Source organism: Diorhabda sublineata, chromosome 6, assembly GCF_026230105.1.
Source record: "Diorhabda sublineata isolate icDioSubl1.1 chromosome 6, icDioSubl1.1, whole genome shotgun sequence".
Taxonomy (NCBI): Eukaryota; Metazoa; Arthropoda; class Insecta; order Coleoptera; family Chrysomelidae; genus Diorhabda; species Diorhabda sublineata.
In genome coordinates, this window is record NC_079479.1 from 9,812,218 (window position 1) to 9,830,296 (window position 18,079).

The 18,079-nt window shown below is 34.2% G+C and overlaps 2 protein-coding genes across 2 annotated transcripts; one reads left to right on the forward strand and one right to left on the reverse strand.

Moving 5' to 3' along the window:
- The first annotated feature begins 2,546 nt into the window (after window positions 1–2,546).
- LOC130445666 (dolichol-phosphate mannosyltransferase subunit 3) lies at window positions 2,547–4,246 on the forward strand. The gene is made up of 3 exons (XM_056781430.1): window positions 2,547–2,843; window positions 2,913–2,990; window positions 4,105–4,246. The coding sequence occupies exons 1-3, from the start codon at window positions 2,703–2,705 to the stop codon at window positions 4,174–4,176; spliced, it is 291 nt and encodes a 96-aa protein (XP_056637408.1). The 5' UTR covers window positions 2,547–2,702; the 3' UTR covers window positions 4,177–4,246.
- Window positions 4,247–10,017: 5,771 nt separating this feature from the next.
- On the reverse strand, window positions 10,018–12,150 carry LOC130445211 (putative ankyrin repeat protein RF_0381). Its single transcript, XM_056780760.1, has 2 exons — window positions 12,007–12,150; window positions 10,018–11,604 (listed from the first exon to the last, which is right to left on the reverse strand). Exons 1-2 carry the CDS (start codon window positions 12,148–12,150, stop codon window positions 10,018–10,020), a joined length of 1,731 nt encoding a protein of 576 aa, XP_056636738.1.
- Window positions 12,151–18,079: the final 5,929 nt, after the last annotated feature.

An 18,079-nucleotide genomic window follows, 5' to 3' on the forward strand; every position in this document is an offset into this window, starting at 1 on the left:
TTTATTTCAATATCATAAATCTATTTTTTCCTTTTGCGATCTTCATAGAATTTTCTATAGTAACAGGCAGTGCTCAAATCCTTAGATCCATCTCTATAATTCAAAATTAACAAAATTCCCATCTCTACATTTATAACAAAAATAAACGTGATTCGGGTTAGTTTCCAAACAATCAGATTATGATCGGGTTAATCCAATCACAGATTTGGAAAATGAACAAGTTTTCCATGTCTTACAACTACAAATGAACAAGTTTTTCCATCTTTACCGTTACAGATTTTTGATCTACACTTTCAAATGAACAGATTTCTCCATCTCTAAATTTAAAGAATGAACAAGTTTTTTAATCCTCACACTTATCAATGAACAGGTTTCTTTCCAACTGTACAATTAAAAAATGAACAGGTTTTTCTATTTCTTCATATATTAATGAACAGGTTTTTCATCTTTACTGTTACAGACTGGAAAGTTTTTTTGTTCTTTTCAAATTTCTAAAAGAGCAGGTTTTTCCATCTCTACACTTGAAGAGTGAACAATATTTTCTACGTAGAAATGAACAAGTTTGTTCATCTCTACACTTATAAACGAATAGGTTTCTTTCAAATTCTACTATTGAAGAACAGATTTGCCCATCTCTATTGTATAAAATAATCAAGTTTCCCATCTCTACATGTATGAACAGGTTCCTTCCCGACTCTACAATTAAAAATGAATAAGTTTTCCCATCCCTACATTTACAAAATGAACAAGTTTTCCATCTCTTTTCAATACAATGAACTGGTTGAGATTTTTCAATCTCTACCATTATCAATTGAAAAAAGGAGGGGATTTTCCCATCTCTACACTTAGTATGAACTGGGGCTAAAATCGACCCAGGTCCGACTTAAGGAAATCAAAATCAACTCGAAATTTTTTGAATGTAATATTTTCGAACAATTTTTGGTACGTACGCGTTTAATGCTATTAAGTAATGTTCAATGAACGGTGGATTAAGTGATAATCTACAGTTGATTTATTTAGAAAAAAAAATTTCTTTTCTGCAGTTTAGCAACTGTCCATATATATGGCCCATTGGTTCTCAGCTTTTCGAAAAAATTTTGTAAATATAATGAAATTTATACCATACTAGTTGTGGCTGTTAGGTAAGAGACTAGCTCTGCTAGAGAAAAAGTACGCATGCGCCAAACGTCAATGACTGTCAGTTGATTAGTTTGAAATCTACACTTTCGAATGCGGTGTCTAGAGTTCTTGTAGACAAATCAGTGTAGCCGTTCCATCGTATAGGTTTTGCCATAAAATGATCGACGAATTATAGTAACGAATTGTGATGCAGTTACACTGTAACGTTTTTTAAGTGGTTTAAGCGTTTTCAAGAAAATTTTGAGGACGATTCACGTTCGGGACGCACTTTCACGTCAGAAACGGAAGAAAAAGTCAGTAATCTTGTTCGAACTGACCGTCACCTATGTATTCGTGCGATTGCTGAATCTATAAGAATTGACAAAGAATGTGTCAAGCAAATTGTAACATTCGAAAAATGTGTGCTAAACTAATGCCTAATTCCGCACTGTCAACAAACAAAGGTTTCTAACCAAATACAATATCCCAGGTTAGACCACCCTCATTATTCGCCCGGATTGTGCACCATGCGACTTCTACCTTTTTCCTAAGGTCAAATCTCCATTAAAACGAACAAGACTTGATTCTATTGAAACTGTAAAAGAAAAAGCGGCGCGCTCCCTAAAGGAAATTACATAAAAAGATTTTCTACACTGTTATTAATTAAATATACAAAATATCAAAATTAACATATTTTATATAACCAGGCTTGTAATCAATAGTCACATCTCCTATTTCCAATTTGTGATTCACAGTCTTGTGCACATAGCTCATCTCCAGGATCATGTCTAATTCACAATGTATGTACCCCATCCCTTAAAACTAGTCACCCCCTCTAATCACTACACCACTAAACCCCTCAAGAGCTAACTCGTTAAAAATTTTTTTAGCGGTTGTCATAATTATTAGGATTCAATTAGTTTAATCTATGCTCTTTGTTTATCTATGTTGACATGTTGAGTAGTTTGTTTTTTAAGATTTTTACAGTTAGCAACCCTGTTGCATGTAACCCATCCATTGACTTATTGAACCCTCCATAAGTGGATCTAAACTCACTTATCATATTAATATAAATAGCTGGACGAATGGGTCGGCCTCTCTTCGTTTTACGTTTCGTGTAGTAGCCCCTATCAGTCAGGTCATATTTAAAATTCTTCCAGCTGTCTTCAATGGTTTGGGTTTCAGTACCTGCCTGCGGGTTCACAAATCATCCTGTACCGCAGGTGTTGTGATTCACAATCTTTTGCATATAGATTATGTCCAATCCATGTACCCCCATCCCTCAAAACTAATCTAATCACTACACCACTGAACCCCGTCATGATTATGAGATTCAATAAGTTATTTTAATCTATACTCTTTGTTTATCTATGTTGACACACAATGAGTAGTTTGTATTTTTAAATTTTTACAGTTAGCAGCCCTGTTGTATCTATCTATCCATTGACTTATTAAACGATCAATAAGTCGATTTAACCTCACTTATATTAATTTCAATAGATATTTTCTGATTTTTTTCTTAATACTTACTTATAATAGATACTGATATTAATTTTCCTTTGTAAGATTAAGAGTAAAAGACAATGACTAAACTTATGGAATGGCTTTGTGGATTATTTATGTTCATCGGTGTTTGGTTTTATTTACTTACATCTAAAAATCAAACATCTCAAGAATATCAATTAATATTATTTTCGCCAGTTATATTGGCAGGTATTTTTGGGGTAAGAATCGTTTTGCTTCTTAAGCTAGGAAAATATTGAAATATTTTTATGATTTTAATATTTGTATAGGTTTACACAGCTTTTGTGATTTTATATAGAGTTTATACCTTCAATAATTGCGAGGAAGCAGCACATGAATTGCAAAAAGTAAGTTACTATTTTTAAATTTTAATTTATTTGTCTTTAGTTGACCTTTGAAATTCGATATCTTACTTCAAAATTAGAGACAATGTATAGACTTAAATGTTTAGTATACTGCACATGGTTTTATATTTCAATTTTTATTAAATTACCTTAATTTTTGTAAACAATTCAAAACTCGTCTTCTCTATGTGAACAATAATTATTTTTTAGAATTTTGTAGAGCTTCACAAATAGTTTCCGATAATACTAATACACTTTATAAAGCATTTGAACCAATGTTTTAAAAAACTTTTCCATTTCAATTGATGTAGCTCCAAAATATGAATTTTGAACATAAAAATGACTTGTTCTGGTTAAGAAAATCATCGTCTAGTTTATTCTTGAAATGCGGGAACAAAAAAGTCAATGGGTGCCAAATCAGGGCTGTATAATGGATAGACATCAACTTCACCTTCAGGCTTGATGACAATTAAATTTTTGAGCAGCATTGTCATGTTTAGAATGTTACACCAATTAACAGTCTTAATAGTCTTCTTTAGACTAATAGTTAAGTTATGTGGGATCCAACGCTAGTTTATATCAGGTATACCAACGCCCAAAGATGTCTTAACCAAGCACAGCATCTTTATTTTCGCCCCCAGCGGTGAATACGACATGTTCTGCTTTGAAAATAGTTGACCAAACAGTTTATTCTTTAAGTACGGGAAGAAAAATAAACCAATGGGTGCCAAATCAGGGCTGTATAATGAATGGACTATCAACTTCACCTACAGGCTCGATAAAAACTCGTTTCGATGTTTTATTTTCAGCAAAAAACATGGGGCAATGAACATCGGCCTCGTTTGAATTCATTTCAACAGTTTTCAACAGTACAATGTTTTACATCGCTATGTATATAATGTATTAACAGGATAATTTCATTGTTAACAAGAAATTGCACTTTTCAATTAACTGCAAACAGTAATCGTAGTAAAATGACTAATTATTGTTGTTGAGGTTATGTTCGACATTGTATAGTTTATATCACAGTGTTATAGAGGTCAAAAATATGAATTGCAACCCTTCTATTGATAAAAGGAATATTTTCTTCGTGAATGTATTTGGTGATTCATTACAGGAAATACAGGAGGCCAACATTGAATTAAGTAAACTTGGATTCAAATCTCAAGAAAATCCTGATAAAAAGTAATTATTTATGTAAATCTTTATACATAATTTGTTTTTATATAAATGCATGTTATAATAAATTCAAAATTTTATGACAGTTCCATTATTCCTTCTAATTCATCCCTAAGTATATCTTATCACTAACAAGTGTTTTTTCCTCGAACTTAAATATTGCCTCACAATCACATTTGTATTTACACACGAATTGCATACAATATTTTTTTTACTAGCCAAAATAAATAATTTTAATGGTAATTTTGCTTATAAAATTCATGTTTATTGATATTTGATATTTTAAACATTTGGATTAAAGATTAAAACAAAATAACAGACGAATTTGTGTGATTAAATTTGCCTTCGGCATGTATAAATGCAACCTAAAAATAATTGTTGCTATATAAGTAGGAAAATAAAAATTGGCATTAGCGCGACTTAAACCTGGGACCTCCCGCAAGTGAGTTTCGTACTCTAGCCATTACACCACGGAGACCTTAATAATACGTTTTTTAACAGTACAACTGTTTCTTTACGCACCCAAAAATGTGTCTAAAGTTCGTACTTTACGCACGGTAGTGGAAATTAATATTTCCTCATTTCGTAGCAATTCTATTTGTTTATATTTAAAGAACATAACATTTCATGAAATTGTTAGAAGAGAATTTTCTTAATTGTTTTGTAGTTTCAAAATATTTCAGTTAATAGTTATAATTGGAAAAGTTTTCATAAAATCTGCAAATGTTTCAACTATTCATTATTAGGTATTGAATGATTGAGGTAAACAGTACCAGGTGGGCAACTAATAATGGCCGTCGACCTTATCTCAATTATTTTTCTGATTGAGCATCTCATAGTCTTAGCTTTATAATGAGTGGTCCATGTTATTTTTTTGATGAAGAAAAAATATCAAACGGAAAGGAATCTTAAACAATTAACAGTAAAGAAAATACAATTTTAATTCACTTGAAATTATAATTTATTTAAAAGTAAACTATTAATATTCAGTGTTTCCTCCTCTGGTCCCATTCTTTAGTGATGGCCGTTTTGTTATCCAATTTCGTGGCAGGTGCAGGATTTCTAACCCGAAATTTTCCCGCAAGTTCATTCCAAAAATGTTTGATTGGATTAAAGACCTGGCCAATCCTTAGCGAGAATTTCGACATCCTCTAAATATCTTGTATCTGTTTGCCGTTAATCTCCCGCTTCCCTGCCATTTTCAACCAACCTGGTTTTGGCTTCCATTGAAATGCCCACCAAAACTATCTAGGAACCTCCAATGGACAAGTTTTCTTTTATGAGGTTTTTGCTTCTATTGAAATGCCCACCCAAACTATCTAGGAACCTCCAAAAGCCACGTTTTCTTTTATGCAATACTAAGTGAATTTTTCTCTAGGTCTTCTGTCTTCTATTGCCAATTCAATTGACTTCTTCTCTGGCAAAGGTTTTTTGTCTTTTTTCAGTCAGTCAGTCAAAAACTAATAGCATCGTGAAATTTTGATTATTTAATAAATAAAGTGACCATCAAAAATCAACATTATTTATTAGTATATAAAGTAAATAAAACAAAAATGTAAAAACATACCGTTCAATCAGTTATCTAATTTTTTTATATACATAAGTCGTGTGACTAACTAGCCAAAAAACATATTTTTTGCCAAAAATCGATTTTATTTTCCTTCAAAACCAATACAATCATTTCAACGCTTCTCTAACTTCTCGTTACCGTACTTGTAGAAATATTTCTGCTTGGCGAGCATTTTTTTGAGATCAGTTAGTCACTAGCAGCCAGATCTGGATTATACGGTGGATGAGAAGGTAATTCGTTCAATTTAACCATCGTTGCCATCGACTTGTGAATCGGTGTATTGTCTTGTTGAAACAGTGGTTTCTTCTTCTACATATAAGGCAGTTTTTCCTTGATTTTTGCATTGAAACGATCCAACAACTCTATGTAGTATTGGCTATTGGTTTGGAGGTAGTCGATGAAGAATATTCCTTGCACATCCTAAACTACTGAAGCCATAACCTTTCCAGGTGATTGTTGTGCATTTGGACGTGGTTCACCGGCTGTAGTCCACTCAGATGATGATCGTAGTTGATAATCTAGTGATCTTTAGGGGTTGTTATTAATATCTACCAAAAGCGGAGTCAAAAAGGGGCGTAGGTGAAACTATTAAAGATCGTTTTCAAGTATTTTTGGAATTACACATGTTTACAAGGTTTGTTAAATAATTCGAATGCCTGTGGTAGACTAGTATTAAGATTGAGTACATACAAATTGCTTCTCAGATGCCCGATCCATATTCTCCACGAGGGAACGCGAATGCGAGAGTGTGGACCTCCGTGTCAGTTTTTCGGACATAAAGTGATGTTTTATCCATTGTCACATATCGACGGAAAAAATCTGATTTATCACATGTGAACATGGTCAAAGACTGCTTTGAATCATCAACACATTGTTGGTTTTGATCGACTGTGAGTAAACGCCGCATCTACTTTGTTAAAAGCTTTCTCATGGTCAATAATTGTAAACACACTGCCTTCTGATATATTTACTGCCGCAATTTCAATATACGATTAGATATAACCAATTTGAGGAGTTTTTTGGAGTAACCAACCCAATTAGACCACCAGGACGTTCACCATCATCGTTTATATTCAGTAAACTAATAACATAACTAGCTTTTACCCGCGGCTTCGCTCGCATCGAATCTATTAAGTAAGTATCAAAAATCATTATAATAGATAAGAACGAACTCTGTAGCTAGATTAGAACCTGAGATATAGATCTTTGAATGTAGAAAAATTGCCAAAAACTTACAAAAATCCATAATTCCTCATTGAATGTCCGCGCCTAGCTCCTCTCCAACTGAACCTATTTAAGTGTTCAAAAACTCAAAAGAAAGAGGATGTTTCAGCGAGTGTTCTTAAACCAAAACGAACTCTGTAGCTATATTAGAACCTGAGATATAGATCTTTGAATGTAGAAAAATTGCCAAAAACCTACAAAAATCCATAACTCCTCATTGAATGTCTGCGCCTAGCTCCTCTCCAACTCAACCTATTTAAGTGTTCAAAAACTCAAAAGAAAGAGGATGTTTCAGCGAGTGTTCTTAAACCAAAACGAACTCTGTAGCTATATTAGAACCTGAGATATAGATCTTTGAATGTAGAAAAATTGCCAAAAACCTACAAAAATCCATAACTCCTCATTGAATGTCCGCACCTAGCTCCTCTCTAACTCAACCGATTTAAGTGTTAAAAAACTCAAAAGAAAGAGGATGTTTCAGCGAGTGTTCTTAAACCAAAACGAACTCTGTAGCTATATTAGAACCTGAGATATAGATCTTTGAATGTAGAAAAATTGCCAAAAACCTACAAAAATCCATAACTCCTCATTGAATGTCCGCGCTTAGCTCCTCTCTAACTCAACCGATTTAAGTGTTCAAAAACTCAAAAGAAAGAAGGTGTTTCAGCGAGTGTTCTTAAACCAAAACGAACTCTGTAGCTATATTAGAACCTGAGATATAGATCTTTGAATGTAGAAAAATTGCCAAAAACCTACAAAAATCCATAACTCCTCATTGAATGTCCGCACCTAGCTCCTCTCCAGCTCAACCGATTTAAGTGTTCAAAAACTCAAAAGAAAGAGGATGTTTCAGCGAGTGTTCTTAAACCAAAACGAACTCTGTAGCTATATTAGAACCTGAGATATAGATCTTTGAATGTAGAAAAATTGCCAAAAACCTACAAAAATCCATAACTCCTCATTGAATGTCTGCGCCTAGCTCCTCTCCAACTCAACCTATTTAAGTGTTCAAAAACTCAAAAGAAAGAGGATGTTTCAGCGAGTGTTCTTAAACCAAAACGAACTCTGTAGCTATATTAGAACCTGAGATATAGATCTTTGAATGTAGAAAAATTGCCAAAAACCTACAAAAATCCATAACTCCACATTGAATGTCCGCGCTTAGCTCCTCTCCAACTCAACCGATTTAAGTGTTAAAAAACTCAAAAGAAAGAGGATGTTTCAGCGAGTGTTCTTAAACCAAAACGAACTCTGTAGCTATATTAGAACCTGAGATATAGATCTTTGAATGTAGAAAAATTGCCAAAAACCTACAAAAATCCATAACTCCTCATTGAATGTCCGCGCTTAGCTCCTCTCTAACTCAACCGATTTAAGTGTTCAAAAACTCAAAAGAAAGAGGATGTTTCAGCGAGTGTTCTTAAACTAAAACGAACTCTGTAGCTATATTAGAACCTGAGATATAGATCTTTGAATGTAGAAAAATTGCCAAAAACCTACAAAAATCCATAACTCCTCATTGAATGTCCGCACCTAGCTCCTCTCCAACTCAACCGATTTAAGTGTTCAAAAACTCAAAAGAAAGAAGGTGTTTCAGCGAGTGTTCTTAAACCAAAACGAAGTCTCTATCTTGAACCTGAGATATTGAGAATAGAACGTGTGTATGTGAAAAACTCCCATAAGTAATGTACAGGGGGAAATCGCATTTGAGTATAACTTGAGAATGGTGAAAATTAGATGAAATCCGATGGTTGATGGCTGATCTGTGCATCAATACCTTTCATTGAAAAAAAAAATTAAGCAAATCGGGTAGAAAGCCTGAACGGACTCGGAATGGAAATCATCAATTTTCTTAATATATAAGATAGTTCTTTTCGATGGAAAAGAGTCCGGATAACACTTTTGAAGCTATTGTAGAGTATTTTTTTCATCAAGTAGCAATGATAAAATTAACACACGTAATTGTTTTGAAAATAACAAAAGTAGCTTCACTTAAATGGTTGTCCTTTTTTTCTGACAAATCAAAATGTCATGACATTTGACACAAAGTTATTTCAAGTTGGTACTTCGTGAACGTCTTATGGACTTGACAATGACAGCGATATCTATGTATCAGTCATACGACTTATTGAGCGATGTATACAAACATACTAAAAAATCTAAATTTAATACTTTAATGTCAAATTTTGTGTTATTGATAAACTATTTTTGAACGAGACACCTAGTATTCGAATTCACAAAAGAAATTAAGTCTTTTATACTAAGATAATCACAGATTTTCATTATAATTTCTGGAGGTAAAACTATAAGTGGTTTATCGGCTGACATAGAAGAGACTCGATCTACAAAAACCTACAAAAATCCATAACTCCTCATTGAATGTCCGCACCTAGCTCCTCTCCAACTCAACCGATTTAAGTGTTCAAAAACTCAAAAGAAAGAAGGTGTTTCAGCGAGTGTTCTTAAACCAAAACGAAGTCTCTATCTTGAACCTGAGATATTGAGAATAGAACGTGTGTATGTGAAAAACTCCCATAAGTAATGTACAGGGGGAAATCGCATTTGAGTATAACTTGAGAATGGTGAAAATTAGATGAAATCCGATGGTTGATGGCTGATCTGTGCATCAATACCTTTCATTGAAAAAAAAATTAAGCAAATCGGGTAGAAAGCCTGAACGGACTCGGAATGGAAATCATCAATTTTCTTAATATATAAGATAGTTCTTTTCGATGGAAAAGAGTCCGGATAACACTTTTGAAGCTATTGTAGAGTATTTTTTTCATCAAGTAGCAATGATAAAATTAACACACGTAATTGTTTTGAAAATAACAAAAGTAGCTTCACTTAAATGGTTGTCCTTTTTTTCTGACAAATCAAAATGTCATGACATTTGACACAAAGTTATTTCAAGTTGGTACTTCGTGAACGTCTTATGGACTTGACAATGACAGCGATATCTATGTATCAGTCATACGACTTATTGAGCGATGTATACAAACATACTAAAAAATCTAAATTTAATACTTTAATGTCAAATTTTGTGTTATTGATAAACTATTTTTGAACGAGACACCTAGTATTCGAATTCACAAAAGAAATTAAGTCTTTTATACTAAGATAATCACAGATTTTCATTATAATTTCTGGAGGTAAAACTATAAGTGGTTTATCGGCTGACATAGAAGAGACTCGATCTAATAATTTTTGTCTGAGCTTACCCCTAGATACTCCATTTTTTATCAACCTCTTAATATTCTCACAATTTGAAGGTATTTCAATATAAGCTTCAAGATCTCGACATAAATTTGATATTTCTCTATTACATAAATATTTAGCGAGTTTTGTATCATCGAATAAAGCATTCAAAAGTTTATATTGGGAAATCGATGTAGCGCCCAAATAATTTTTATCCATTTCTTCCAAATCTCGTTTGCATCGATACCCAAACTGAATCAGTTCCTTCGAAAAAGGAAATGTTTTCGGAACGGAAAGCGGTACATAACGATTCCGTAAAGTATGAAATCTAATAATAATCTCCGCAGCTGCTTTACACTTTTTCATATTGGAAGTAGAAGCGTAGTAAGAAAAATCTTTTGCTAATAAATCCAAAAGACGACAATCCCCATTGGATTTCACATCAAATTTCGCCAGATTTTGTATTAGAATATTTAAAGTACAAGGATTTGCAGAGCGCGCGGCAAAATCCAAAACGCTATAATTCTTATTTGTAGTAGTAGCATTCACGTCAGCTCCATGATCGATCAAATAGAGCGCTAATTTAGGATGATTATTTCGAACTGCAGCATGCAGAAGACTATACCCTTGTTCAGTTTGGAAATTCACATCCGCCCCTTTGCTTATAAAATAATCTAGTATTTCAATATTTCCTGAATCAGCCGCTAGATGTAATGGGCTGTAATGTCTGCATTTTCCAGTTAATTTACATTCAGCGCCAGCTTCATATAGAAGTTTTAACATTTCTAAGACGCCCAAACGAGCGGCTAAATGAAGAGGCGTCCAACCAGAAAAATTTCTTCGGTTTAATCGAGCACCATTAGAAATTAACAGTTTCGTGATTGTTTTAAAACCGAAACCAACCGAAAAATATAGATGGGTATTACCGTATCTATCTATTTTATTAACATCAGCATTGTGTTTAATGAGGAATTCAACGGCGTTTATTTGTCTATTGATAATGGCGCAAAATAGAGGAGTGGATTCGCATCTATCTTTAAGATTAACATCTACTTTATGTTTTATTAGAAATTCCAAGAATTCAATCCGACCATATCGAGCTGCTAAATGGATAGAATGACTTCCGAAAACTGTTTTTTGGTTTATATCAACACCATATCTCACGAATAGCTTGAAAATGTCTAATGCTCCGATACACACGGCGTGATGGATGGGATAAAACTCTTTATCCGGATTTTCAGGACTGGCTCCTTGGTCTAAAAGTAAATTAACCATTTTTATATTATTCATTATAACTGCCCAAGATAATAGAGAATAGTCCTTGCAGTTTTTTCGGTTGACGTTGAAGGACTTGAGTAAATTCAAAACTAGTTTTTCGTCATCCTTTTCTATTGCTTTATAAAGTAGAAAACATTTACACGCCTTCATTTCTTTTAATAAGGATTCCTGAAAATAAAAAAAAATATAGTGTATAATGGAGGTTATTATACACGAGTTGAAGTTTGCTGTCACGAGTGAATGAATGATCGAATCAATAACTCATTATGCGCGAGTAGAATACTATACTTTATCCATGACTACTCGATATTTTTGTGTTGGAAATTTTTTTAGCATTATTAGAAACACTATTATTTTATTCTAACAAATATTCTATACAATATATTATTGTTCATTTAGAAATAGTACATAGTTATCGAATCAGACGCCCCCAAATATCTATAGAAAGTCTAGAGCTGTAAAATATCTGAGAATAGCTCTGGATACAAAGCTGCTCTGGCACGAACATGTGGACAACAAAAAAGGCAACATGCGCGCTCTCTGGGCATGCATAAGTGCCTTTGGCTGTACAAGTCTCCACCTACGACCCTCGACTGGATTTTTATCTCTTCTCACATATGGGGCAATCGTTTTGTGGTCCTGCATGGAGAAAGCGAGCACCAAATCGCGATTGGACAGACAACGTCTTGCATGCCTCGGCATCACAGAATCCATGCGTACGGCCCCAACTAGGGCTCTTTAGGTCTTACTAGAACTCCCACCACTAGTCCAATCGGCCATGCAAAAATCTGAGCGCAGGCCATAGGTGGATACCCAATCATTTCGATGGGCAGCTACCATTGATAATAAGGGCTTGCAGGCACACATTACCGACCGTGAGCAGTAGAATGGTGACTCCAAGCCCGATGTATTGAACCTGGTAGACAGACGGTTCTAAGAGAAATGGCTTGGCCGGTACAGGTTTCTGTGGGGGACACCCCAAAATAATTTCGCTTGGGGAACACGCTACTGTCTTCCAAGCCGAGGTATTCGCTGTGATTGAATGCGGACGCTCGATACACAATCGACGCAATAGGAACACAGCAAATCTCGATCTGCTCAGACAGCACAGCTGCCATACAAGCTATAACAGCCGAAAAGGTATGCTCTTGGCTAATGCTGGAGTGTAAGGTAGCCCTTCAAAATCTGGTGAATGAGATATTCTTTAATGTTCCAAGAAATGTTTGTTATTTTTTGTCATAATTAAATATTCATGTAGGATCCTTATAAGGTTCCGCAATCTCTTTTGTTTTAAGGTTCTGTTCATTTAGAACTATTTCTTTCACTAATTTAATATTTTCTGGAGTAGTCACCGCCACATAACCGTCCCCATCTTCTAATGATTCTCGTCCTCTGAAAAACAACTTCGGCCAATTATTTTTTTGAAAATGATCGACACAAATCATCGTTAACTGCCACAATTGAGACATTTTTCAAAGCAACTTGACTGGTCCATCTACTATAATAAAATTAAACGAGGCAGCAAGTTTGAAACTTCCTGTGAGGCTTTTTAAGACTTGTCACTGACATAATCACAGAATTGCATTCAATTTCTTTCAAGATCAAAATATTGGTTGACGCCTGACATTGTATCTTGTTTGGTTAGTGGTAATACTAATAATATTAATTATATCTGCTTCTGCCTTGCTTTTGAAGTTTGATGGTCAGAAAAGGACACCCAGGCGTTAGTTGACCAGATCCTAACTAGATAAAACAATGGGAAACATGAGTTTAGCTATAGAATTAGGCAAGGAAGCATAAAACATGAGATAACTGAGATTTCCTTGGCGAGAGACATAATATCAGCAGATCAGAAGCTAATTTATCCCTAGAATTGCAACTTGCGCGCAATAACAATTGCACCATAACGATAATGTTGCAAGTGCGAGATTTCGCATGAAACTATCAGCTAGACTTCATCTGAGCACGCTTTTGATCAAGAAACATACACAATGTATGGGTTTGTTCTGTGCTCTTTACTAAATGGAAAAACCCAAAATTGTATTTTTGGTGAAATTGGTCAAAAAGTGATTCTTGGAATTGAAATAAAACAAAATTTCCAAATTTTATTAGCAAATAGGTATTCACAGATCTTACGATACGGCTACATAATCTTTATCTTTAATATAGAGGTTATTTGTTGTGTCAAAACCTCTTTCTATTGTTCTGGTTATAAAAGACCAATAAAAGTCCGAAAACTCCGTATTCGCCCAGGTAGATATATTAAAATTTTTGGAAATATCTAGATTATTCTGTAATAATATTTCAAATGTCCGTATTTATCATATACATTAGAAAAATATGTTTTTTTTTGTATTAGTGTTAGTTTTAATAATATCTACAAAAATATTTTCAATTTGATTAAAGTCGGCGAAGTTTTTTTGAAAAATTTCTGAGGAATACTTAAATTGTCAAAACTTTAATTATCAAATAACTAAGACAATAACAGAAGCTTTTGGAATAAAACCAGACTAGCGTGAGAAAGAGATAGAAAGAATTAAGAGATTAAAGAAACAATATAAAAGTAAACACGGATGATATATTAGAGGCAGCCGTAGAAAGAAAAACAAAGGAAATACGAAGAATTAGATGTAAAAGAACAAGATAACAAGATAGCAGACATATTTGAAACATGAAAGAAGATATTTTTCGAAGAAAAACTCAACAAGATACAGAAAGGGAAAGGACAAAAGAGGAAATCGCGAAGAGGAAATGGATGAAGCGATAGGGAAAATAAAAAAATGAAAAACGTGTGAAGGAGACAACATAGAAGCGGTACTGATAAAATATTTAGGACAAACATGAAAGGGATGGATATTAAAGATATTCAATACAAAATGGAATACAAATAAAACCAGAGACTAGAAAAAAATCAATTAATAGCACTACATAGAGATGATCTAATATGCGAAAACTACAAAGCAACCTGTTCATCGTTAGTTGGCTTAAAACGTACGAGAACCATCAAAACAAAGATAAGGAAATGGAGCAAGAAAAAGAAAACGAAGCTTGACATAAAGAAAAATAGAACAGGGGGAAGAATTAAATATGACATTTATGGATTTGAAAGCTGCATTCGACCCAAAAGATACATAAGTGGTATGCGAAAGTTCAAATAGACCGATATATTTAGTCTTCTTCTATTTCGGTATACTTGTCATGGATAGAATAATAAAAACAATAAAAAAAGAATTGTACTAAATTAAAAAAAGAGGACATGGGGAAGATTTAATAATGGAAGAACAACGAATAGATTGAATGACTACCTTTGAATATCTGGAATTCACAGAAAACGGGAAGATAGATATAGACATAGTAAACAGAGGAAGAGAAGTAGAACAACACAATTTTCGGGAGAAAAAGAGAAGTAGGAGAAAACGTAAAAACAAAAGTATACAACTCAATAATTGTAGATTAATGAATGATGAAAAGTGAAACTTGGGTAATGGACAAAAAGATACAGAGTAGAATATTAGTAATGAAGATGAAGCAACAAGTGAAAATTGCAGAGAAAACGAGGGTGGATAGAATAAGATTAAGGTATTTGTATAATAGCTCAAATAGGAATCAATAGGAAACGAAATAGTTAAAAGAGAGGAACACCACAAAGCTTAATAAGAAAGAATAAGAAGGAAATGATGACCCACGAAAACGTGGCTGCAACAAACAAGGGAAAGGAATACAGTAGATGAAGGAAGTAGCAAACGATCTGGATAAGTGGAAAAAATGGTTGAAAATTTGACGCTCGAAAGGGCAAAAAAGTATGGAGAAGGAATAATTAGTATTTTTTCAAGAAGGATTAATGCTAAAAAATAAAAATCGTACTATTATACATTTTCAAATAAACCATTCATGTTATAATTATTGGTGTTTAATTAATTATAAAATATCAGTGGAAATATATTAAGAAAAAACTCACCTCTCGAAAAATTCAACACAAAACTAAATCTCACCAACTATAGTCACTTCAAACACCGTTTTCAGTTAAATATGTACTTGACGAATTTAATCACGAAATTTGAGCATGAAGCTCGATCAACTTTCAAATTTTGAATACTATAATTCCTCATTTCCAAACCAGTTTTATATATTTTTCTGCTACCTGACAATAGTAAATAGATTTTAAGTTAAGATGAATTGGTACCCAATTTCTAGGTATTACAAACTATTTGCCATAATGTTGTTTATCGATTTATAGCAAAGAAAAGTAAACAATAATATTTAATTGAATAGTTTCTGATAAGTATTTGAACGTATCATTTGTTTACTAATTATTTACCTTATTAATTTCAAAATACTATATATTAATCTAGTGAGTTATATTATTAAGATTAATTAATTTATAAACAAAAAACCAATCGTAAATTCAATAAATGTTCAAGTTTCAATTTTATTTTCCACTAAGAAAATATTTTAACTATCAGGATACATGGAAATCCTATGGTGCGATATCTGGAGAGTATTGTGGGTGAAGCAGTACCTCTCAGTTGCCGACCTTCCACAAATGTAACAATTGACAACATGTAGCATCCGACGTCATCGCATACCACATGTATTTCCATCGATTAATGCTATCTGGCCACAAAACATTTCCGGTTACGACCTATTGCTGCCGGTCCACAACAAAGCGGAAAAAGAGTAACTAATCATAAAATTTCAAACGTATATTTTTGACCCTTAACGTAGTCAGGGAATGGTCAATCGCCAGTTGCGATTTTGCAAGAATAACAGGAAAAAGTGAAGCGACAAACAATAAAGAACTTTCTCATACATCTAGAACATAAACCACTCACAAAAGCAACTTGTCGAAGTGGACAGTTCCCAAAGAACAAGATGGTGTTATCTAGACTGTTTATCTTTTTTATTAGGTGTCGATCTACCGCGAGAGGAAACATCTACTGATATCTAACTGATTCGTACCATAACTAAGCTGCCAAAGAAAACCTTTTCATTCCCTGGGTCAACAATATACGGCCCCTCAGCTCAAAACCCAAGAGGAAACTCCGTTTTGCGACCCTTCGGCTGCAAGCAGCATTTCGCTGCCAAAGAAACACTTCTTATCCCCTGAGTCAACAATATACGGCCCCTCAGCTCAAAACCTAAGAGGAAACTCCGCTATCCGCCCCTTCGGCTGCAAGCAACAGCGTACGATGACCTCCGTGAAATCTACTTTAACTTCATTGATAATTCTCCCATATCGGATAAAACTCTACCTACCACACCCCACCCTTCACATTTTTCATCGATGTTGCATGTTTTTTGCGGTTTCCTTGCAACCTGGTGAACTCTCCATCCAAATTGCCGACGATAGGGAATAACGCAGCTATACCCGACCGCCCCTTTTAATAAACACGCAACCACCAAAATCTCAACCCTGCAGAGGAGTAACTCCTATATCATGACCTACTCCAACAAACAAATGGTATAAGGCCGACTAACGGCCTCACAGTCTCTGGATTTCGATTAAAGAATGGGTAACTCGATCCAATCTTTTCAAAATAGAGATCTAAATCAACAGATTATCTAGATTTTGGATCCACCAAACTTACAGAAATGTCTTTTTGGGACATAAACCCGGATTTATCTGGATTTTCATATAGGACCCATTTTTCGTCTTCAGTGATTGAACGATCAAAAAACGGTTCCGTAAGGTGCCGTAGAAGTAATATATTGGTTGGTCGGGAAAAATTTGGGAGACTAGATCACCAGCACTACTCAATTTCCCAAACTGCTGTAAATATTATTCGTTGGCCCACCAAAATTGGTTAAGAGTCACTAAGAGTTTCTCAATCGTTTGGCTTTGATTTTCTTCCACTTCTGCCTTTACCGTGTCGTTGTCCTGGAGTCAGAAAGATCAAAATTATTGCACCTGAACATAGACAACCATCTTTCGTATGAATATTAGTACTTACGTATGGATGGAAGGTTTCCGCCGTTTCTACTTTAGTTTAATGGTATTAAAAAAGTGCTTTTCCATTTGGAAACTGTGCTTGAGCATACTTCAGCTATCGCCATGTCTAAAAATCAATAGCTACTCTTTGAATCATAGAACCATACTTTGGTATTGTCCAAATCTTGTTCACAATGATTCTCTTTTTTTCCTGCCATAAAATTTCGATCTTGAGAGGATTAAAAAAGTTATAGCATCGCTAATACATCACATGGCTCCAAAAATGTCTTCTCTTTCGAAAAGAACCAATGGTTTGCTGAATTTAAATATGATGGTAAACGTCCTGGTCGTCCAATTGAGTTGGTTACTCCAAGAAACTCCTCAAATTGGTTATATCTAATCGTAAATTGAAATTACGTGAGATAGCTAAGGCCGTAAAGAAATCACAAGGCAGTGTGTTTACAATTATTGACCATAAGAAAGCTTTTTACAAAGTGGGGCTCGCGTTTACTCACGGTCGATCAAAAACAACAACGTGTTGATGATTCAAAGCAGAGTTTGGCCACGTTTACACGTAATACATCAAATTTTTTGCATCGATATGTGACAATGGATCCATCACTTCACTTAGGAATCAAAACGATCATCATCTGAGTGGACTGCAGTCGGTGAACCACGTCAGCTGGGAAGGTTATGGCTTCAGTAGTTTGGGAT

Bases quoted from the DNA above. Each gene is read 5' to 3' on its own strand.
- LOC130445666 (XM_056781430.1), top strand. From the start codon at position 2,703: ATGACTAAACTTATGGAATGGCTTTGTGGATTATTTATGTTCATCGGT. The intron at 2,844-2,912 runs GTAAGAATCGTT...ATATTTGTATAG, and splicing joins TATTGGCAGGTATTTTTGGG to GTTTACACAGCTTTTGTGAT. The intron at 2,991-4,104 runs GTAAGTTACTAT...GATTCATTACAG, and splicing joins CAGCACATGAATTGCAAAAA to GAAATACAGGAGGCCAACAT.
- LOC130445211 (XM_056780760.1), bottom strand. From the start codon at position 12,150: ATGGATTCTGTGATGCCGAGGCATGCAAGACGTTGTCTGTCCAATCGC. The intron at 11,605-12,006 runs GTACAGCCAAAG...TTTTATTTTCAG, and splicing joins AGGGTCGTAGGTGGAGACTT to GAATCCTTATTAAAAGAAAT.